The 24,070-nt window shown below is 36.8% G+C and overlaps 1 protein-coding gene across 9 annotated transcripts in view; it reads left to right on the forward strand.

Moving 5' to 3' along the window:
* Nucleotides 1–1,123: 1,123 nt before the first annotated feature.
* The window catches only part of THOC2 (THO complex subunit 2), a gene marked incomplete at its 3' end in the record, with an annotated part of 110,517 nt that continues 87,570 nt past the window's right edge, over nucleotides 1,124–24,070 (forward strand). For all 9 annotated transcript variants that reach the window (XR_013761057.1, XR_013761058.1, XR_013761059.1 and 6 more), the window contains exons 1-2: nucleotides 1,124–1,267; nucleotides 19,345–19,403. Coding sequence is in view for 6 of the 9 variants with exons in the window: in XM_079123337.1 (XP_078979463.1) it covers nucleotides 1,197–1,267; nucleotides 19,345–19,403 (130 nt within the window). The remainder of the gene's footprint in view (nucleotides 1,268–19,344; nucleotides 19,404–24,070) is intronic.

A 24,070-nucleotide genomic window follows, 5' to 3' on the forward strand; every position in this document is an offset into this window, starting at 1 on the left:
TGAGCATTGCAATTAACACTAACATAATATTATTACTTCATCTATAGATATTCAAATTTGGTCAGTCCCACTAATGCTCTTTACAGAAAAAGAAAAAAAAATTCGGATGGGATTTTTTCCATGTTTCTTGTCTCTAATCTGGAAGAATTCATCAGTTTGTCTTCCACAACATTGACAATTTTGAAGAGCACAAGCCAGTAATTTTGTAGCTTGTCCCTCAACATGGGTCTGTCTGACAGTTCCTTCATGATTAAATTCAGATTATGTAAATTTTGGGCATGATTACTACTAAAATTTTGATTAGTGTTTTTCCTAGCACCTCATCAGGAGTCATATGATGTCCCTTTGTCCTATTTCTGGGGGCATTTACTTATTTTTTGCTTGCTGGGGATCAAACCCAGGGCCTTGCATATGCTGGGTGAGAGCTGCACCTGCAACTTCACCCTTAATCCTGGGGAAATTATTTTTACCACATGGGAAGATGTCTGCCATGTTTTCCCATTGTAAAGCTTCCACTTCGACCTTCGTAATAAGTATCTTGTGGAGAGATACTTGGAGACAATGTAATGTAAATATTTTCGTTTCTCATCATACTTGCTCCCCGTAGGTGGGCAGGCACAGCAGGGAGTTAGAACTCATGGATCTTGTGTGTCCCAGGGATAGATTGTAGCCCTTGGGTTAGCATATTGCTTGGCATATGAGAAATGGTTGCTTCCCTCCCCAATTAATTAAATTTATCTCAGCAGTTAGCAGAGGTGTATTTAACTACTTCCATTTCTGTCTGTCCTACAGATTGTGAGCTTGTTGAAGGTAGGCAAAGTGGCTTATTTTTCCCAGTATCTAGCACATATTGGGTGCTTGAAAAATACATGTTTGAAGTTGTGGTCCGGGGTAGATATTACGCAAGAAGGTAAGGGCGAAGAGTCGGCCGGGTGTGGCATTTTTCCTGTTCTAAAGGGAAGCAAAGGCGAGGACGGGCGTAGGGCGCGGCAGCGTAGTCACTTTGCTAAGGAGCTCATGAGTCTCTGCCACTTGATTGGCTGCTGGGCCTCAGGCTTCCGCAGGGTGGGGAGGAAGGTGGGGCGGGAAATCGAAAACCGAACTTGCAGCTCCCGGCATTCCCCGTGGGCGGTACTCCCCTTTGACCCCTCGCTCGCGTGCTACACATCCGGGCCTCTGTTACTAGTGAGGGGAAGATGGCGGCCGCAACTGTGGTGGTTCCCGCAGAGTGGATAAAGAACTGGGAGAAATCAGGAAGAGGCGAATTGTGAGTGTTCGGGCCAGAGGTGGGCGCAGGGCCTGGCCGAGACAAGTCGTCGGCCATATACTCAAGTGTGGTGGGAGGTTGTGTGTTTCGGGGGGAAGATGTGCCCCCTCCCCCACCCGGTGGCGGGCGTGGATGGTTGGCTAGGAGTTTCGAACTCAGGGAGGAGCGGTACTGGCAACTGCCGTTGGCCTTCCTCCTTCCTTGACCTCCTCCAAATCCCTGCTGTCCGCAGCAGCTCGGCTTCCTTTGGCCTCTTAGCAGAACTCCTGTGTCGTCCCTGCCGGTCCCCATGCTCCCGCTCGGTCTCTTTTTGTCCCCCTCTTCGCTTGAGCTCACTTGGCTCTTTTCTCTTTATGGGTCTGCGCCGGAGCGATTCAGACTTTCCATTTTTTTTCTGTTCCATTTCTTCACTCTGCACCCGTTCGACTCCGCAGTTTGGAGCCTGCCGCCTCCTTTGCACGAAGTCCGAGGAGGGCGAACTGTCCCGGACACACTCCCCTTCTCTCCGCCCGCCGCCGAGAAACCCGGGGCGTCGCGAAGAGCCCGGTTTGGCACCTCTGGTCCTTCGGAGGACCGTATCTTGGACTGTCCCGGCCTTGCGCAGCGCCGCGGGCCGTGGGGAAGTGTGGCCGGGATTGCCGCTTTCCCCGAAGACCTAACAGCATTTCTTTGCTCCGTCTTTTCACCTTGGAGCTCTTTCGTGTTGGATTCAACTTTTGTCATTAAATGTTTCCTAAAACCCATTTTGTCCTGGGACTGTAACTAATTCTGGCAACTCTCCAAGTTTCTCTAGCACCAAGGATAACGCGTTTCCTTTAGTCATAAAACTTATTTTTCTTTTCGGTAATACAGAAAACAGTAGTTTGCCATACCGGCGATTTCCTCGCCCAGAATTTCAGAGCTCCGCCCCTCCCCCCAAAATTGTTAAAGCAGTAAAACCACAAATTTAAAAGCAAGTAATTTAGTTCTACTTTTCCTTCTGAATCGCTTTAGAAGCTAAAACTCAACCCTATATGATATTACTCTTGTTGGTCAGTTTGGTTGTTCCCCCTTATTCCAGTAACCAGTTTACTGTTGCTGGTAGGAAAGATATGAATCTTTGGAACTTTGTTACTTGGAACCAAGCGCCGAGAACGCTTTGCCCGATCTTGCTCTTGTAATGTTGCCAGCCTATATTATGGCTTACTCTCCCCGCCCGCCCTCCCCACTGTTTTATGAAACTTAGTGTGAGCTCTAGAATTGGATTGCCTGAATAAGCGGCCGTCTTAACTACTTAACTAGCTGAGTGACCTTGGGTAAGTTCCTTAACCACTTTGACTGTTTCCCCTTGAGTAAATTGGGGGGAAATAAGTACTCAGAGGATTGTTGTGAAGACTAAATAATGCCTGTAAAGCACTTGGCTTATAGTAAGTGCTCAAGTGATGGCTATTAAAAGTAATAGTATTCCAGCCTTTAGATATTTAAACTTAGGACTGCTCCTGCACTTAAAGTCTGTACCACTCAGGTTAGCAATTAATTGGTCTCTGACTCCTTCAAGTGTATTTACTCGTGTACTCTAATGAATTGAGAGGTCCTTGAAGGATAGGGACTGTCTCATATTTCTCTTGGTTCAGCACCCCCTCTCTCTAGCATTTACTTACAGTGCTTATTGGTTTATTAGCCAACGAATAAGCCTATTTGGTAAACATTCACTTTTAATAAGCCTATTTGGTAAACATTCACTTTTAATGTTTTTAGGAACATTTTTCAAATCCTCACATGTACTAGTGAACAAATGCAACCAGACTATCTTCCTCATCTGTCTTAGGGTAATCCCCTGGAAAAGGAATAAATTGGTTCATTGTTGTTTCATTTACCTTTAGATCTACATCATCTATTTAGGGGCTGTTATTTTTGTGAATTGCTCAGCTTCCTCCTTTCAAACTGTTGTGTGGTGTTGGACATCTGCTCTATCAGTAACCTACATCCCTGGCCCCCAGCTGCTGTTTTTGACAGTTTTACTATTGTTGCTTCCACCATAGAATGACAAATACTGGACTAGAAGGTGAACTACTGCTCCCTTCTGAATGGCACTGGTTGAAAGATGACTAAGAGATGTAACAGATCAAAATACCTAGTTAAAATAGAATTAGGGGTTCACTTTATATGTATTTAAACGATCCATGCTAACAGTCATAGTTCCTTGTGTTAAAGAGCTACTTTAAAAACTGTTATCAGGATTTATGTGCATATAGTTATTGCATGACTTGTGGAATGGGGTTTGAATTATAGTAGGTCCAAATCAGTATGATCAGTTTTATCACTATATTACATGAAAAGAATTTATGTGACATACTGAAATATTTTAAATAGACACATCACAATCCAGTACTTCATTTATTTGACTTTTTTCTTCTGTGAAAACTTCATTACATATAGCCTTCTTGGGAGTTTATCTTGCTAAAGATAGCTGTTAGCATTTTCATTTTATTAGAACAAATGGTATTGTAAGTATATTACAAAAAAGTCCTTTGAAAAGAGTGTATCTTAAATATAAAACAGCATCTGGAAATGGTAAAAACAGTGGAACCAAATTATTAGTGAATCCATTTATAAGTCTGGCTTTTGGAATACGAGCAGTACTTCAAATTATGTCTTAGATGTATTGTTTTCTTTTTAACAAGCAGATGAGCTTTTACTTGACTAAAAAATTATCTTTTAAAAATATGATACATATCATGAGATTGTTAGTTCATTCCTTCTCTGTCACTTCTTTTTTGTGATACTGGGGATTGAACCCAGGGATGCTTTACCACTGAGCTACATTCCCAGCTCTGTGAAAATTGTTTTAAAAAATTCGAGACAGGATCTCACCAAGTTGTGCATGCTGACCTTGAACTTGGTGGTGGTCCTGCTTCAGCCTCCCAAGTATCTGGAATTACAGGTGTGGATTGTCATGCTGGGCTTCCTATCTGTCACATTTTACTAGCATAAGTCTATTCTGGGAGTTGTAGTCAACTACATTGTTATACTGTTAAAAGCAACATGAAATATGTGAGCATTTTATAACTTCCAAAGATGGCAAATTCTTAATTATACCCATGAAAGACAACTCTCTATTAGATAGAAGGTCTTGGCTTTGAGGCATAAGCTTTGTTAGGTAATTACGAGGAAAAGTAAAATTGTATTTTATCTATTAGATTGACCCATCCATTGAATACCTAGTACCCTATTATATTTCTAGAGATACTGATTATGTTTTTAATGATAAGTTATTAAACTCCTAAAATGGTCTTTTCCAAGGGGTATCAGAAAGGCCAAGGAGGAAAACAAAAACATAATTTGTGTTCTTTTCAGTAATACTTAAACTTACTCTTACAACTTTCACATCTAAATGTAGTCTTTCAACTTCTTCACATATACATGATATGAATTTAATCACCCTAATTTTGCAGTTAGTGTTTCCTGATGATTTCATGTGAGCATAGGACTTACCCATGATTAAAGTAATAAACTTGCATGTAATTAGTAGATCCAGTGGAGAATTCTGTTTTTTGTAGAAATCATTAACACGGTGAGTTTAGCATTTCTTTGTCACAATTTTAATTGACAATTAATATTCCAAGTTCCTAATCTTGAAGAGCCTATCTCATTTCAATATTTGGTCTAATTTTGAAATGTTTTCGTTCATTAAGTACCATCCCTTTGTCTGTCTGAAGAGGTTTTTTCTTTAAAAAATTAACATTCCAATTAGAAATTTTTGTTAGGTCTTATTGCTTATTGATAGTTATAATAAAGTTTTAAAATTTAATTGCCAAATGTTTTAGTGCCATTCTTTTCTGCTACCAAATGATTTTAACACTGCAAAACTTAGTACATTTAGATGTTCAATAAATGTCATCCGAGGTGAATTTCTTGGAAGGAAGTAGGGGAGATATAATTGTTCTAAGAAATTTTAGTTTTGGTGGTTGAATGCCCCCCAACCCCCAATAAAAAGTTGTTCTAAATTCAGCTGAAGCTTTAACTGAAACCTTTTCTTGGTGTCTTAGTTTTCACTTGGCATTTAATTTCTTATTTCAACCTGTATTCAGAAGTTAAATCTTGGTCTGTCTTCCTGGGATGAGAAATGCATTCTTCAGAAAATGTTGAAGTAATATTAGGAGATTATCTAGGCTACAGCTTTCTTTGTTAAAAAATTAGTTAATAATGCTTAAATGTTAAGGTAGAGTGAATGCTACTAATATATTTGTGCTTTTCCTTACTGTAAGTGCAGAAATTTCTTTTAGTCTAACATTTGTTTCCTTACTTCATAAATGCAAGTTTCCACAAGATAAAACTATTATGTCTCAATATTTACTTTTATTTTGTGGTACTGGGGATTGAACCAAGGGACACTCTACCACTGAGCCACATCCCAGCCCTTATCAAGTTTGTATTTTTGAGACAAGTTCTTATTAAGTTGTGGAGGCTGGCTTTGAACTTGTGGTCTTCCTCCTTCAGCCTCCTGAATAGCTGGGATTACAGGTGTGGGCCACCATGCCTAGCTCAGTAACAACAGATGTAGCACTTTGCTTAACCAAACAGAACCTTTTTCATTCTGCTTTTTTAAGAATTAAGTGAAGCACAGGTGAACATCAGCCTTTTTTTCACGATGCCAACTTTGAGATGTGAGCATAATCAAGTAGTTCAGGCTTTTACCATATTTTCTTTTTCCTGGAAGATGGGGGTATAAGGTCAAAAGCTAAATATGCACATTTAAAAGTATTCACAAAATACTTCTGAAGTCCTTGGAAGAATGTAAGACTTTTTTTTTTTTATCATTTATTCAGTTTTTCACTGTTCCTTTTAAAAAGATAGTTTTGTAGTTGTTGATGATCTTTTATTTATTTATATGTGGTGCTGAGAGTCAAACCCAGTGCCTCACACGTGCTCGGCAAGTACTGTACCACTGAGCTACATCCTCAGCCCTTCATTGATCTTTGATAGAAAGTAGATTCTAATTTTATTCTCAGGGATCTGAGATAGTATCTTTACAACAGCATGAAACTTTTAAATGTGGAAAAAACCAGTAAACTCAAATATTTGGAACATATTAAGGGATGAAAATAATTTGAATTTGGACTGAGGTAGAAAATTTGATTATTTTAAAAGCCATATTGAAATGGGCAACTGCTGGAGGTCATTTGGTGTCCTTCCCATAATTTAGGTAAAGTTATTAAAATTTACAGAGATGTGGTAAGACAAATGCAGCATTCAAAAACCATTATTTCTTAATGGATACTTGCTACACTTATGTTAGTGGATTCCTTAGAGAGAGAAGCATATAGGTAAGTCTAGTAGCTATTGGGGGAAATTCTTAGTGATTTCTTTGTTTCCTCCTATAACTAAGAAATACTTGTTTTATACTGTTATGCAAGTGAATTGATTGTAATAACCTATTAATGATTCTGTACACAATTTGAACAAATCTCTGAAATAAGATGCTAATTAATAATTGTTGATGACATTATGATCTGCAGCCTAATGAACATGTTTGTGGCCTAGTGAGTGACAATATGGAATTATATTTCAATTATTTCTTCAGGTTATGTAATGATGACTGCACCATTAGGTAGGAGTTTGGAACACTGACACAACCCCCCTCAACATTTGGAAGGCTTATTGAAAGAGACATGTGTATTAAGATTGTTAAAAGAAGTAGAAAATGAAGCTTTTGAAAATGCGAGGAAACAAATATATTTGCCACAAGAAGGAATTTTTAAGGATTAATTTGTTTCTATAAAAAGGAATAATTGACCTTGCATTTTTATAGTCTGAGTATTAAGGAACAGATGAATTATTGGAGTCTGTTAAATTCTGTCAAAACACAAGGCTTCCTACTATTACATTCTAAAAGGAATTGAGATTACAGGGACATTGAGAACCATAAATGGTTAATATCTCATAGTAAATATTGAAGCAACTTTCAATTTTTTTTTATTATTGAAGCAATTTAGATATTCCTGTTTTATATATTTACTCTCAACAAAAGATCTAGATATTTTTGGGTTTATTCTCTGATAATAATCTGAAGCGGATGTTATTCTTATGTTGCCTGATGGAAGGAAGATTGATTTTGTTTTATATTCCATATAAACCTATGGCAGATTTAACATATTTTGTGAAAGTAGAAGCTTAACTAGTGTTCTTAACTCCTTGGAGGTCCTATGTAGTTCTCCAGGGAAAGGGTTAAAAGTACTTGATCAAATTTAAATCTGCTTATTTTACCACTTATAAGGTACTCTGACAAGTTTTTTTTTAAAATGTATATATTCATATTTTCCCCATATTTTTAGTGGTGCATTATAACTCTAATAGTGGGATTCTTTGTTACATACTGATACATGCAAATGATATAACAATATAATTTGGTCAGTATTGTTTATATATTTATTTGAATTGATACAATAATTGCACATGTTTATGGGGTGTGTTGTGATATTTTGATATATGATGCATAATGATCAAATCTGGGTCACTGGTGTATTCATCACCACAGGCATTTATCATTTCTTTCTGCAAGGAACATTAAAAAAATCCTCTCTGCTAGCTGTTGAATTTTTTAAATGGAAGGTATTAAAAACTTTAAACAATGAAGTTTTCAAACTTAATGCAGATTTAATTTAATAATTGGTTCCCACTGACCTTTTTACTTTTTGATTTTGAAAATAATTTTGTGAGACCTACATGTCAATTGTTGACCTACGAAACATTATTTTGATTTTTAACAACCTTACCTTGCTCACTCTGATAGAGTATTAAAATAATAAAAAGACACAGAGGTGAGCTGCAAGGATGCAAAGTAGATAGTCTCTCTGTAAATGATGGTAATGTGGCATCATATTTAGCCTTAGGTGTGATGTATAAGCAGATTCTGTAAGTCTTAAAATTATTTGTTTCATTGACTGGAAAAAGGATAGCTAGATAGAAGAGTAAGAAATTTTTGTATATACATTCATTGGCTTGTTTCATTTTCTTTAAACTTGTAAGAAAATATATATTTTTTTAAAATGTGAATTTTAACAAAAATACAGAAAAGTGCATAAAACCTAAAAGAAGAGGTTAAAGAATCACTGTAAAATGCACACACACCTAACTTTTACTCAGTCAAGGCAACATTATCTCCCTTCTTGATGAAAACCTTCTAATGTCCTCTGTGGTAACCATTATTTTGACATTTATGTTTTTTTTCTTCTTTGGTTTTCTTTACAGTTTTACTACCTAATAAGTTTAATTTTGTTCTTGAACATCATATAAATGAAATCATAAAGTATGGCTGCTTTTGCTCAACAGTGTTTTTAGGATCCATTCATGTTTCCATTTTCATTTATTTTTGTAGTTGCAAGATATTCCATTGTAAAACTATACAGTGATGTGTTTATTTCTTATGCTGGTGATGTACATTTTTGTTTTTTCTAGTTTTCGGCTATTACCAGCAGTGTTAATAGACAAAAATGTGATACAACTGTCTTGGTGTATGTAAGCATGGGTTTTTGTGGAGTATGTACTTGAATAGATTTGCTGAGTTATAGATTACAGTTAACTTCAGCCCTACTAGATATTGCCAAACTATTTTGATGTGTAGTCCCACCAGCAGTGTGTTGAGAGTTGACCTTATTTTATATCCTCACTAACATTTGATACTGTCAAACTTTAAAAGTTTTGTCAATATGATATATATGTAGTTTTTTATTTTGGCTTATGTTTTTTTTAATTGCAGCTTATATTTTCATTGAGCATCTTTTCATATGTTATTGGTCATTTGGCATTCTGATTTCATTGTGTGAAGGGCCTCTATTTCTATTGAATTGTTTTCATTTCTTTTATTGATTTGCTGGGGTTCTTTATATAGTCTGTATTTGAACCCTTCATATTACACTGCATTTGTTGCAATTTTCTGATTCTTTGGCTTGCATATCTACTCTTATGCTGGTGACTTTAGATGAACAGGAATTATTCATTTTAATATAGTCAAATTTATATATCATTTGCTTTATAATTAGTACTTATTTGTGTTTAAGCAGTCTGTTTTGACTCCAGGTTAAATGAAGTTATCCTTATATAATCATTTGGAAACTTATTTATTTTCTTATTTTTAAGTCTTAAGTACCTGGTGTTGATTTTTGCTGTGAGGTTGCAGTGCTATATGTTAAGTGTGATTGAAGTATATGAAGAAATTCTTGCCTCACACAGTTGAAGTACTTGGCAAGAGGAGGAGAATTTTATTAATTCTTTTGGATAATTGTACATATTCTTCTTTGATGTCATGTCAGAATTCTATCAAATGGCATCAGCTTCTCTCTTATTTTGAGACAGTCTTGCTGTGTTTCCCAGGCTGGTTTGGAATTCTTGGGCTCAAGGAACCCCTCCTTTCTCCCAAGCGACATTTTCTTGACAGTTTGTTGCAGTATTGAATTTGAAACCACGTTAGTGAACTTTCTGTACTTTGTTAAATTAAAACTCATTTGTTTCTCTTTCATTTGCAGTGGACCTTTCAAGCATGCTTTCATTATTTCGAAGACATCATGCATTGGTCAGCTGGAAAATTTTAATTCACTGAATTATTCAGTTTTTCCAAATATTGGCACACTTCATTGTATGATATTAAAAACACATTCCTTAATATCTTCACTGAGCTAATCAGGAAAGTCTTTATGAATTGGGAAGTAGTCAATTCCATGATGGCAGAAACAAATTTTCCAAAATTCTAGTTTTTGTTTGAAAACTTAAATTTTATCACAGGCAACAAGCACTCTGTTGTTTTCCTTGAAGTGACAGACTCAGATGGTTCCTTTTTGAGAAAATGACCTAAAGATCCAAATCTAAATAACCATAGTTTGTTAGTCATTCTTTCAAGTCAAAAATGGTGTTCCATAAAAACAAGATAGTTCAGTTTACAATTCAAGCAATTGCACGAATGTTTTTCTTATAGACAACCATGGTATTTTGATGCATGGCAAAAATTATGCATACTTCTCATTTTATCACACAGACTATGGAAAAGACTTGTTCTTTAAAAAAGAACATATTGCCAGGGCTCAGGATTCTTTTGTGGGTGATGGTGCTGGGGATTGAAACTGGGGCCTCACCCATGCTAGGCAAGTACTCTGCCACTCAGTTATGTGCTCAGCCCAGGGCTCAGAATTTAATAAAATCAATAATAACTTTTTAATTTTTGTATTTTTTGGTACTGGGGAATTTTTTTAAAGCAGTGCTACTATTTATATAGACTGAAAGTTTGTGTCACAGTTTGGGGGATAAGACCAAGATTTTAGGATTGGATCATTTTTCATCTGTTGTGTCAGGCATCCAAGTCATAATATTCACTAAGCAGTTGTAAATATGATCCAGGGTGGGATAAAATCTGAGGTAGTTAATGGTTAAGAACACCTGAAACATGGATTAGATCAGAGAAGTGAGGAGAGAAGGGAGAGGGAGAGGAGGAGGACATTCTAGTGAGAACCATTGGGCAAGCAGGCATAGGTCCCAGGGTGGAGATTATCTGAGGAAGGAAGAGGGCCTCACTGCACCCTTAGCACACCTCTGCCATGGAGCTACGCCCCTAGCCAAAAAACCATGTACCACGAGATCTACCTTCTTAACAAATTCAGTATTTGTTAACTATAAGCATGTTATAAGCATATTTCAAGATCTTTTTCATCTCCCAGACTGAAAATTTATATCCATTAAACAGCAACTCCTGTTTCCCCAGCCCCTAAACCAGTGTTTTACTTTTTGCTTCTGTGAGTTTGCTAATACTGCATGGTGGAGTCATTCAGTTTTTGTCTGTGACTGGCTTATTTCACTTAGAATACTGTCTTCAGTTTTTATCCATGTTTTAGAACATGACAGGATTTCCTTTTTTTATGACTAAATAATCATTGCATATATGTAAAACAATACTTCAGCCATTCTTCTCTTGATCTTTTTCCACACTCTTGATTATTGTGAATAATGTTCCAATGAACATGGAAATACAAGTGTCTTTTTGAGATCCCAGTTTCAGTTCTTTCATGTAAATACCTAGAAGTGGGATTACTGGATCACATGGAAGTTCTTTTTTAATTTTTTGAGTAACTGTCATACTGTTTTCTGTAGTATGCCTCATTTTATATTCCTACCAGCAGTGCACAGGAATTTCAGTTTCTTCACATTCTTCACAACACTTATTTTCTATTTTTTTACCCCCTAGTCCTGAATTGAACCTAGAGTAATGCATGCTAGGAAAATGCTATATACCATTGAGCTACATTCCCAGCTCTTATTTATTTTATTGTAAAAATATAGCCATTGTGACAGGTGAGAGGTGAAATCTCATGGTTTTAATTTGCATTTCTCATGATTAGTGATGTTGAGAATCTTTGAATATACTTGTTGGCTCTCTGTATGTTGTCTTTGGAGAAGTATGTATTTAAGTCCTTTGCCCTTTATGGATATGTCAGGGGAGGGTATTGGGAATTAAAACCACGGATTTTCTACCATTGGGCTATATTTCCCAACCCTTTTTACATTGAGACAGGGACTTACTGAATAACCCAGGCTAACCTCGACCTGAGATCCTCCTGCCTCAACTTCCTCAGTAGCTGCAATTACAGGTGTGTGCTACCATGTCTGGCTCCCTTTACCCATATTAAAATCATGTATTTTTTTCTATTGTTGGAGTTTCTTTTATGTGCTGGATATTAACTCTTTACTAGATACAGGTTGAGCATTCCTAATCCAAGGTCCAAAATGATCCAAAATTGGAAACATTGAGCACTGACATGATGCCATAAAAGTTCCACACCTGACCTCAGATGACAAGTTTTTACATTCAAAACTTAGGTGTACAACAGTAGTGTCTCCAAGGGGGAAAAGATTCATCCCCCTTCATTTTTAGTTTTTTTTTTTTTTTCCTGCATGTGCCAGATGACCCTCAGGTCCAGATTATTCCATCTGAGCATGCCCACAAAGAGTAATAAAATTATATTTTTGTGGTGCATTGTACATAAACTTTTAAAAAATTTGTGGTACTGGAGATTGAATCCAGGGCCTTGGGCATTGCTAGGCAGGTGTTCTGCCACTGAGCTACATCTCCACCAATTTTTTTTTAAATTTTGAGACAGGGTCTTGCTAAGTTGCCCATCCTGGCCTTCCATTTGGGATTCTCCTTCCTCAGACTCCTGTGTAATTGGGATTATGGGTGCACCACCAATGCCTGGCTACAGCTTTTTGATTTTGTATCCTGCAGCTTTATTCTGACAGTTTTTGGGTAGAATCTTTTAAGGTTTTCTACAGAGAAGATCATGCCATCAGTGAAAAGAGACAGTTATACTTTTTTCTGATTTGGATGTCTTATTTCTTGTCTAGGACTTAGTACTATGTTAAATAAAAGTAGTGAGAATGGGCATTCCCATCATGTTCCTGGTCTTAGAGGAAAGATATCATGATATCTTAGATACCATGTTATCAGTGAGCTTTCCATTTATGGCTTTTATTATGTTGAGGTAATGGCCTTCCATTCCTAGTGTGTTGAGTGTTTTTATCATGAAAGTGTTGTTTTGTCAAAAGATTTTTCTGCATCTTTTGGGATGATTTTCTAATTTTAATTCTTTTTGTGGTACCAGGGATTGAACCCAGGGACATTTAACCACTGAGCCACATCCCCAGTCCTTTAATTTTTTAAAAATTTTGAGACAGGGTCTTGCTAAGTTCCTTAGGATCTTGCTGAGTTGCTGAGGCTGGCTTTGAACTCTTGATCCTTCTGTGTCACCCTCCTGAGCTGCTGGGATTACAGGTATGCGCTGCCAGGCACAAGTTTTATTCCTTGTTCTGTTAGTGTGGTTTATTCTATCAATGGATTTTCATATGTCAACCATCTTGCACCTCAGGGATAAATCCTACTTGGTCATGATGAATGATCCTTTTAATATGCTGTTGAATTTGCTTTGCTAGTATTTTGTTGAGGATTTTTGAGTCTGTGTTCATCAAAGATACTGAACTGTAAACTGGGCACATGCCTATAATCCCAATGATTTGGGAGGCTGAGTCTCAGTGGTAGAGAGCACTTGAGTTCAATTAAAAAAAAAAAAACCCAAACAATTGTAATTTTCTTTTAATGTTCTTGTCTGACTTTGATGTCAGTGTATTCTTATAATATTTTTTCTGTAGTATTGCTTGTAATGTCTCCTCTTTTCATTTGTGATTTGAATCTTTTCTTTTTTTGCATAGCTTAAGATTTGCCAGTTTTATGGATCTTTCAAAAAATTAAATTTGTGGATTATCCCCTTCTCAGTTTCATTTATTTATGTTCTCATTTTTATTATTTCTTTCCTTTTGTTTACTTCGGGCTTTATTCATTTTCTAGTTCCTCCAGGATTTGAGTTAGGTTGTTATTTGATCCCCTACCCCTTCATGGTGCTGGGGATTGAATTCAGAGCCTAGTGCATGTTGGGCCAGTGTTCTACCACCAAACTAGATCTGCAGTCCTTGAGAACTTCTTTTTAATGTAGCTATTTGCTGCTACAAACTTCCTCCTTAGTACTGCTTTTGCTGCTTCTCATAATTTTTGATATGTTGCATTTTTAGTTGTCTTAAAGTATATTTTTATTTCCCTTTTGTTTTTCCTTTGACCCATTGGTTGGTCAGGACTGTGTTTAATTTCCACACAATTGTGAATTTGCCAGTTTCCTTCTAATATTGATTGATACCTAGTTTTGTTTCATTGTGACTGAAAAAGTTATTTGGCATGATTTTAGACATCTTCAATTTCTTAATTTTTTTTTTTTGTGACCTAATGTGCTCTGTCTTGGAGGAAGTTTTCCTCTTTTTTTTTTGTATGTCAGAAAAGAATGTATCTTTCTCCTTCTGTTGGGGGAATGTTCTGTATATGGAATTAGGTTCAGTTGTTCTGTATGTTGTTCAAATCCTGTGTCCTTATTAATCTTTTGTCTGAATGTTGTATACATTATTGAAAGTGGGATATTGAGATTTCCTGTTATTGTGTTGCTTTCTCCCTCTTTTGTTTGTCTCACACATTTATGTTCTCTGGTGTAGTTGTATATATATATATTTTTTATTATTTTTCTTATGAGTTAACTATTATATAGTGTATCTCCTATAAGAGTTTTTGACTGAAAGTTTATTTTGTTAAGTATAGTCACTCATGCTCTCATATTGGTTACTATTTGCATGAATATCTTTATTCATTTTTTTTCACTTTCAGGTTATCTTTGTTGTTAAATTTAAGGTAAGTTTCTTGTAGACAGCATATAGTTGGATCTTGTTTTTTTTTTTAAATCTATTTAGCTACTCTGTCTTTTGGACATGGAGTTAAATCCATTTATGTTTAGTTATTGGCCAGAAAGGACTTACTATTGCCATTCTGTTGTTTTTTGTCTTATAGTTCTTTTGCCTCTGGTGGCTGTCTTCCTTTGTGTCTTAATTTTTTTCTACTGACACGCTATGATGGCATTCTCATTTTATTTTTGTTTCTTCTCTAGATATTTTCTTTTGTGGTTACCATGGGATTTATGTAAAACATCTATAACCTATTTTAAGCTGAAAACAGGTTGTATTCAGTTATGTATAGAAACTGTACTTTTACCTTTTCCCCATTCACGTTATTAATGTCAAAAGTCACATGTTTCTGTGTCTCCACTAACATATTTTTGTTAGTTTTTTTGTACTTTCATCTTTCAACATCTATACTAGAATTAAAAGTCAATTATGTTACAGGGTTACAGGATCCTATATTTGTCTATAGCTTTGCCACTGAGTTTTATGTTTTCAAATGCTTTCACGTTGCTGTTTACAGCCTTTTCATTTCCACTTGAAGGACTTCCTTCAGTATTTTTTGTAAGGCAGGTCCACTGTTGATGAATTCCCTCAGATTTTTTCTGAGAAAATCTCTCAACTTTGAAAGATAGTTTTTGCCAAATATGGTATTCATGATTGTCAGTTTTTCATATTATCCCATTTTTCTACCTGCAAGATATCTGCTGAGCAATCCACTGGTATTCTTATGGAGTTTACTGCATATGAGTACTTTTCTCATAATACTATGAACATCTGTCTTCTGTTCTTGAGTTTTGAGAATTTGATTATAATGTGGCTTAGTGGACCCTTTTGGGTTTATCATATTTTGAATCCTTTAAACTTCTTGAATCTGGATATCTGTTTCCTTATCTAGATTTGGGAAGTTTTCGACCCAAGTAACGGTCCATTCTTCTGAAACTCCCATGGTGCACTTACTATTGTTCCAGAGTCCGTGAAGCTCTTTTCACTCTTTTTCATTCTTTTCTCTCTTTCAGTTCTCTGACTGTATAATTTCTGACCTGTCTTTGAGTTCATGGATTCTTTCTTCTGCTTGGTAAAGTCTACTGTTGAACTCCTTTAGTGAATTTTTTAGTTCAGTTTTTGCTTTTTTTTTTTTTTTTTTTTTTTTTTTTTTGCGGTGCTGGGGATCGAACCCAGGGCCTTGTGCTTATAAGGCAAGCACTCTACCAACTGAGCTATCTCCCCAGCCCAGTTTTTGCATTCTTTGATTCCAAACTTTCTCTTTGGTTCTTTTTTTATATTTTCTCTTTGTTGAAATTGTTTTGTTGATACATCATTTTCCTGAGCTTGTTGAACATCTTTTTTTTTTTTTTTTTGCGGTACTGGGGATCGAACTCAGTGCCTTGTGCTTGCAAGGCAAGCACTCTACCAGCTGAGCTATCTCCCCATCTTGTTGAACATCTTTATGATAGTTATTTTGAATTCCTTCTTGGGTAATTCTGAGATTTATTTTGGTCCTTGACCATGCCTCCCTGCTTCTCCATGTTCCTTGTAGCTTTGTGTTGGTATCTGGCACATTTGAAAATATAATCGTCTTTCTTAGTCCTTATAGTTCTTATGGACTGGCTTTGTAAAGGGGAGACCTTTACCAGTGAGTCCAGCTAAAGAATTGTGGGAGGTCTGGGGATATAGCTCAGTTGGTAGAGTGCTTGCCTTGCAAGCACAAGGCCCTGAATTCAATCCCCAGCACACACACACACACACACACACACACACACACAAAAAAAAAAAAGAATTGTGGGAGCCTCTCAAACCCTTTCTGTGAATACGTCTTCTATGGATTTGTGCTTATACATTATAGTAAGAAATTTGCTGATTTTTTTGGGGGGGCATTTGTAATGTCTTGCTCTGCCTGGTGTCCGTCTGTTATACCACTAATCCTTTGAAATAGTATCATGCCTCCCAGCTCCTTTTTTCGTTTTCAGTGCTGTGCCTCCGCCCCCAGCATCTTGAGTAAGCCACATCCCGTTAGCACCCTGATTCAGGCCAGTCACAGCCCTGTCCCTTAAGCAGTCCTACCAAAAGATGAAATGTTGAACATATTATCCACTCTATTACTCTATTTTCCCTGAGAGAGAAGCTATTGGTCCTATTGAGCTACAGCAGGATGCCCAGCTTAGGCTACTAAGATCCATCTGTGTTCCAGTACAGGCAAGATAGAAACTACTCCCTTGGTTACTCATGTGGAAGGCTCAGCACATTGGACAGAGTCCAGTCTTATCTTTTTCTGCCTTGGGAGAATTTAGGTGCTGGAGTTTTTGCCTGATATGTGATACTGTGCTGGGTTGGGGTAGGGAGCAACTCTGGTGAGAACATCCCCTGAACTTTCCTGCTAGCTTCAATGTGACTGGTTTTGTACTTGCCTTTGGTACAGGAGTCTCTTAACTGGTGTCTAGGTTCCTCATAAAGGGAATTGTTTTTTGTATTGTTGAATTGATGTTTTAGTAGGAGGGAGGAAGTTTTGGGGCTTCCCAGTCTGTCATGCTGACAGCAGTCCCACCAAGGACATTTCTTTTTCATTTTTTTAAATTAAAACTTTAAACTTAGGGTTGGACTGGGTGTGGTGGTACACACCTGTAATCCCAGTGACTGGGGAGGCTGAGGCAGGATTTTGAGTTTAAGGCCACCCTCAGCAGTTAGCGAGATCCTGTCTCAAAAAAAAAGGGTCTGGGAATGTTCAGTGGTTCAGTGCTCCTGGGTTCAATTCCTGGTACCAAAGGAGGAGGAGGGAAAAAAAATCCTCAAACAACACAATTTAGGGCTGGCTAGGCCTTATTAGCCCTGTTGAAGTTGTATGCAACTTCATTTTATTCTTTTGTGGTGCTGGGGTCCAAACCCAGGTCTTTGTGTGTACTGGATAGGTGCTGTACCACCGAACTACACCCCCAGCCCTGAGGACATTCTGAAATAAGCTGACTGGTGACATATTTAGACTGGCCTTTTCTTTGCTTTGAGTTCTTCACCATGAAGACATCAATAAGACAGTTTGGTGCTACTGCCTTGGTACATGCCTAGGCACCCAGCAGTCTTACCATTTATTGCTCTTGGGTTATTAATGCGAATATCTGTATGGCAAAAAAGGAAAATGGTGTCTGGGTATTAATTATGAATGTAGTTTTGACCTTATAGGTCTCCAGAGAAACTCAGGGATCAGATTTGTTGAGCACATGCTCAGAGCTGCTACTTCATTGAATTAAATAAATTCCCTTCTATTATTATTCACCTAAGAGACTTTATAAAATTATTAAAGAATGAATAGTGACTTTTGTTGTTATTATTTTCTTTGATGGTGTTGGGGAGTGAACTCAGTGCCTCATGTATGTTAGGCGAGTGCTCTACCACTGACTAGATCCCCAGCCCCTGTTAAATTCTTTTCATGCTTCTTTTGAACTATTAAATGATTTTGCTTACTTTTTTTGCAGTGCTAGGGATTGAACCCTGGGCCTTGCACATGTAAAACATGTGTTTTATCACTGAGCTATATTCCTAACTCCTGTAATGTGAATTAAAAAAAAAACACAAAAAAAAGACGCATAGAAAACAATGGTATAAATTACTTTGAAAGAACCTTGTGTTTGGGATAAGCCCAATTTAGTCTTGATTAGTCTTGGTGTTATTTTTCTTCCTATATGTGTGTATTTAATACTGTATTTACTTAAATAACATGATGATGATGATACCATTTGTTTAGAATTACCCATATGTTTATCACTTTTTCCTCATCACTTCTTACTCTTAACTCTTAAGGTTCTATCTGGAATCTTTATTATCCTGCTTAAATAATATCCTTAGGGCTAAGGGGTGGGTGGGTAGTTCAGTTAGTGTGCTTGCCTAGCGGGCATGAGGTCCTGTGTGTGAGCCCCAGCACTGCCAAAAAAAAAAAGTGGGGGGTGATACTTAAACATTTCATTTAATATGTAAACTATTTTGGTTATTCAAAGTTTGGTCTTTTTATTTTTTTGTTACTAGAAATTGACCAGGGCCACTTTGCCACTGAGCTATCATTCCCAGCCCTCACTTAAATTTTGAGTAAGTGTCTCACTGAGTTGCTGAGACTGACCTTGAACTTGTGATCATCCTGCCTTCAGTCTCTGGGATTATAGATGTACACCTTTGTGACTGACTGAAGTTGTCTTTAGTTTGCTTTTTTGGTAACTATTTTCCTTGCCTATAGAATTCACATTTGCAGATAATTTGTTTCTGCATCATGAATCGTAAATGTATCTCAGCCATCTCTGGCATTTAGTGGTTTTTTTAAAAAAAATTTAAATTTTTTACTTTGAGAAGTCCTGTAATGAAGATATAATCTTTCTTTTATCCTTTAGGTGCTTGAAAAATGTTGTCTTTCGTTTTCTGTAGCTTAACTATTATATTCCCAGATGTAGATTTTGCTTCAGTTCTGGAAAACTGAATTGTTATCACTTCTTCAAATGCTGCTTTTGCTCTAATTTATCTTTCTCTCTTTTGCAGTGCTGGAGATTGAATCCCCCAGAGACACTCTATCCCCTGCCCACCCTGCCCCGCCTTTTTTTTTTTTTGAGACAGGGTCTCTGTAAGTTGCTGAGGTTGGCCTTGAACTCTAGATCCTCCTCCTTTAGTCCCCTGAGTAGCTGGGGTTACAGGTGACAGTCATGGACCATCACATCCAGCTCCATGTATTTTTTAAGACATAACTTGCTTTATAAGACTCATCTAGTGTTAGGATTGGAAATTGATACAGATTTTTTTCTGTTTTATTCTAGTTTACATTTATGCCGGATTCTCAGTGAAAATAAAAGCCATGATAGTTCGACTTATAGAGGTAAGATTTTAAAAAGTCTCATTTTTTAGCTTGATTAAAATTTGTAACTATCTTTCCATTCATTTTTATGTATGAAAATCAAATGTATAAGAGTTCACATTATTACTATTACAGTCAGAATTAAAATTATAGTAAGACTCTTGCATTTGACCTGCATTTTGGTCATATGCTACTGACAAATTTTTCTAATTGAGATTTTGTATATTTAGTAAAATTTTAGCAGTTAGCTATACCAGTCATAAAGGTGAGAAAAAACTAGCCTGGAAAGAAAAGCTGTTTTTACCTTGTTTGCACTAGAAAATTTCCACAGAGTTCAGTGTTTTTACCAAAGCTTAATATGTTCAGGTGGTATCTGGGGATCTTGTTAAAGGTAGTTGTCATGGAAAACATTAAAAGCAAAGGAGTTGTTTACTGCGTATCACACAAATACGATTTATTAAGTAAAATGTTACATAATTAAACAGGATGTAGATTTGAGTTTTGAAGGATTTTATTAAACATTTATTAATTTAAAAAAGGCATATGGATTTGGCAAAGGAGGGGCAAAAATAAAAGCAATGGTATCAATTAGGTTTTAAGAATTTTCACATGTGCTTTTGTTGAACATACCCATGTTTTTTTCAGTATGAAAAATATTTTTATAACCAACATTCTGTTTTAAGGTGAAAATCAGTATGTAAAGTTTATTTTGGTTATTTGAATTGTGACTTTGTGAGTAGAAGATTAGGACAGAATGTATTCCAATAGATGTTTACTTTCATTTTATTAAAAATAATAATGGGCTGGGATTGTAGTTCAGTGGTAGAGGACTTGCCTAGCATGTGTGAGGTACTGGGTTTGAGTCTCAGGACCACATATAAATAAATGAATAAAATAAAGGTCTATCAACATCTAAATATATTTTAAAAAATTAAATAATACCTTAATTTAAGAGGATATACTTTTTCAAGAACATTTCTATCCTTTAGTGGAAAGCATTTTTTTTAAACAAAGAGCCATTTTTGATTTAAACATCCTTAGCATACTACCCCCAATATTATTAACTTGTTTATCCTTCTTATAAAGTTGTATAATTAAGGACTGGGGATTTAGCTCAGCAGTAGAGCACTTGCCTAGCAATCATGAGGCCCTGGGGTCAGTCTCAAGCACTGAAAGAAAAAAGATTTTACAATCACTCATAAAGACTTCTGGGGAAAAAAAAGACTTTTGAGGTTCAGGTAACGTGTTCTTGTTTGAGTAAGTCAGTCGACTGCCAGAAATTAAGAATGTACAAAAATATTTCTTCATAAAAACACTTGGGGGTGTAGCTCAGTGGTAAAGTGCTTGCCTAGTTGTTTGAAGCCCTGGGTTTAAGCCCCAGCATTGTAAAAAAACAAAAACAAAAACAAAACAAAAAAAACCACTTGGATGCTTAATTTTTGTCTCCTCTATGCTTAAAATCACTTTTTCACTTCTCAGTTAACTTTTATTTTTGCTTGAAACCTTGATGGATAAGAGAATCCTTTAAAAAAATGATGTTAATAGAAGAGCAGTACTGCTCTTTCAGTTTTAATTGGGACTGTGGATTTTAATAACTGTTGGATCATTGTTAATTTTTATGGTTATTTTGGTTCATGTGTGAAACCAAAAGTAGCTATGTTTGTGAGTTCATTGGCTAAATAGCCAGTGCTCTCCTTCTCTTAACCCTGTTTTGCTTCCTCACCACATATGTTTTGGCTGATCTCTGCCAATATTTAGGCTTAGGTCTGAGGTCCCTATTTGGTAGTCCATGCAGAAAACTGAATGAATGCCATTTTTTTGGAATTGTTTTTGTTCTGCCTTGGGGTTATTAAGTTTGTGTAGTGTTCACTTTGACCTTTCCCTATCCGTTCCTCCCTTGAATTAATTTCATTTCAGGCAGGCAGTTTTCCTGGCACACACTACTTATTCCTTTTCTAAATTGTCCCTGCCCCTCACCAATAAAATAACAATGTGATGATGGCTGATCAACATGAGTAGTACTAGTTCTTTGTTAGACATAACAAAGAACTGGTGTTGTTTTAGTCGTCTTTTTCATTGCTATGACTAAAAAAACAAGAACAATTTTAGAGGAGGAAAAGTTTATCGGGGGCTCAGGATTTCAGAGGTCTCAGTCCATGGCTTCATTCCTCAGGGCTCTAGATGAGGCAGAACCAATTTTTTCACCTCTGAATGTTCTTGCATTGTCTCACAAATGAGCTCTTGGGGGCCACCTTAATCTTAAACCATTATGTTGTACCTCTGGCCCCAAAAGTATAGACTTATCTCACATTGCAAAATAGTCCATTTCCAAGAGTTCCCATAGTGTCAGTAGTTCAAGCATTGCCCCAGAGTTCAAGTCCAAAGTCTCTAAGACTCAGGGTAGACTTGCATCCTGAGCTCCTGTAAAAATCAAAAGCAGTGTATAAGTGTCTAATATATAAAGGTACAAAGTAACATTTCCATTCAGAAAAATAGGGGCATAGAAAGAAGTGATGGGACCAAAGCAAGACCAAAATCCATCTGGGCAAACAAGTCCTGCAGTTCTTTGTCCAGCATCTGGAGCACATGGCATCATGTTTTCTCCAAAGGGCTTGTGTAGCTCCACCCCTTGTGGCTTGCAGCTCTCATGGCATCTCTCTTGGCTTCGTTGGCATGTGTCCCACGGTACTGGCATTTCTTAATCTTGGGGGCCTCTGTTACATCTTCAGCTTTCTCCTCAAATTTCCACACATTGCCCTCTCAGGGGCTGCCTGAAGGGACTCCTACCTTGCTGCACTTTGCTTGGTCTCCCAAGTCTTTCTTTGAAACCTTAGTGGAAGCCTCCATGACCCCCACTCCAGTATCCTGCAGTCCTGCAGAACCAGCACCCTGTGGTTGCTGCCAAGGTCTGCCACCCACCTAGTCTTGCTACCAGTAGCCAAGCCTGCAGGGACCATGACTACAGCAGCCTCTGAGTGCCTGGGTGACTTGAGCATGGTGAAACAACTTCCTAGGCTGCCCTGAGCAAACAGGGTGCTTCTATGGTCTCTTCCCTTACTTTCTTTTTAATTAAAAAAAAATTTTATTGGTTATTTTTAGTATTACATGACATTAGAATCAATATATTTTTTTTTTTAACCGTGGATTGGACTCGGCATTCAACCACTGAGCTACATCCCTAGCCCTTTTCTTATTTATTTATTCATTTATTTATTTATTTATTTTTTGTGGTGCTGGGGATTGAACCCAGGGCCTTGTGCTTGCAAGTCAAGCACTCAACTAACTGAGCTATCTCCCCAGCCCATTTATTTTTTATTTTGTCTTTTATTTAGAGACAGGGTCTCACTGAGTTGCTTAGGGCTTCGGTGAGTTGCTGAGGCTTTGAATTAGCGATCCTCCCAAGCCGCTTGGGATTAGAGGCCACTGCACCTGGCAATAGTAGAATCCATTTTGAAATAATTATATAAGCATGGAATATATCTTGTTCTTGTTCAGACCCCAGTACCTCTCCTCTCTCTTCTCTCTCCCCACCTCTGCTCCCTTTCCTTTATTGATCTTTCTATTTACCCATGGGTTTTTTTTTTTTTTTTTTTTTTTTTTTTTTTTTTTTGTTAAAACTCCCTTGAGCTGAGGTGGGTGTGGTCTTGTCAATTCCTGTGATGCCTTCTAGTCACCTTTCTTACTCTTTCTAGGCAGTCTTTAGCATTTCTTTAGTGGACCTAATGTATTTAAGAACTGCTACTTCCTTAGCCCCAGTTTTACTCTCACCTTTCAAGTCCAAGTTTTTCAAATTTTTCTGCTCTGCTTTATGTTCCTGAATATCACAATAAACTTGGCTAAAAACTAAAATCCTCTAGCGATACCCATACCACTGCCTGAATACTGTCCTGCCTAGAAATTTCTTCTTCCAGATTAGGAATTAGTCCATCATTTTTAAAGTCAGCCCTATAGAAAGTCTCAGGACAACTTCTTAGCTAGAACATAACACAAATATATATATATATATATATATATATATATATATATATTATATAGTGTATATATATATTATATAGTATATATATTATATATAGTGTATATATATAGAGAGAGAGATTGAGTGTGTGTATGTGTATGTGTAAGTGTAATTATAAGTCCCCCCCCCCACCATTATAAAGTTTTTTGACTCCAGTATAGATTTTGCATGCTTCTGTGGGATTAGCCTGGTAGATTTAAAACACCACTTCCTGTTACTGTGAATAAAATACAGCGGAAGTTCCTAACCACTTTTAAATAGGCATTTAGAAAACTTGTGATTTGGGGAATTATCTTTGCTACTTTATTGATTATAATGTGAATGTTTATATGTCACATCAGTGTTAGCAAGATGACCCCACTTGTTATCTATTTTAATTTTCCTCTGTGATAAATAGGAGAATTCCCAGAGCCCCAGTGATCACCAGAGGACATAACTCTTGTGGGATTGTGGTTTATGATAATCAGCTGTTTTGTCCTTCTGAGTGATTGCTTTTATTAAAAAAATTATTTTTTAGTCTGGCTCCTTGGTGTACACCTATAATCTCAGGGAATCAGGAGGCTGAGGCAGGAGCATCAGAAGTTCAAGGCCAGCCAGCCTCTGCAACTAAGTGAGACTCTAAACAACTTTGTGAGACCCTGACTCAAAAAAATAAAAAGGATTGGGGATGTTG

Source organism: Sciurus vulgaris (assembly GCF_902686455.1).
Source record: "Sciurus vulgaris genome assembly, chromosome: X".
Lineage (NCBI taxonomy): Eukaryota > Metazoa > Chordata > Mammalia > Rodentia > Sciuridae > Sciurus > Sciurus vulgaris.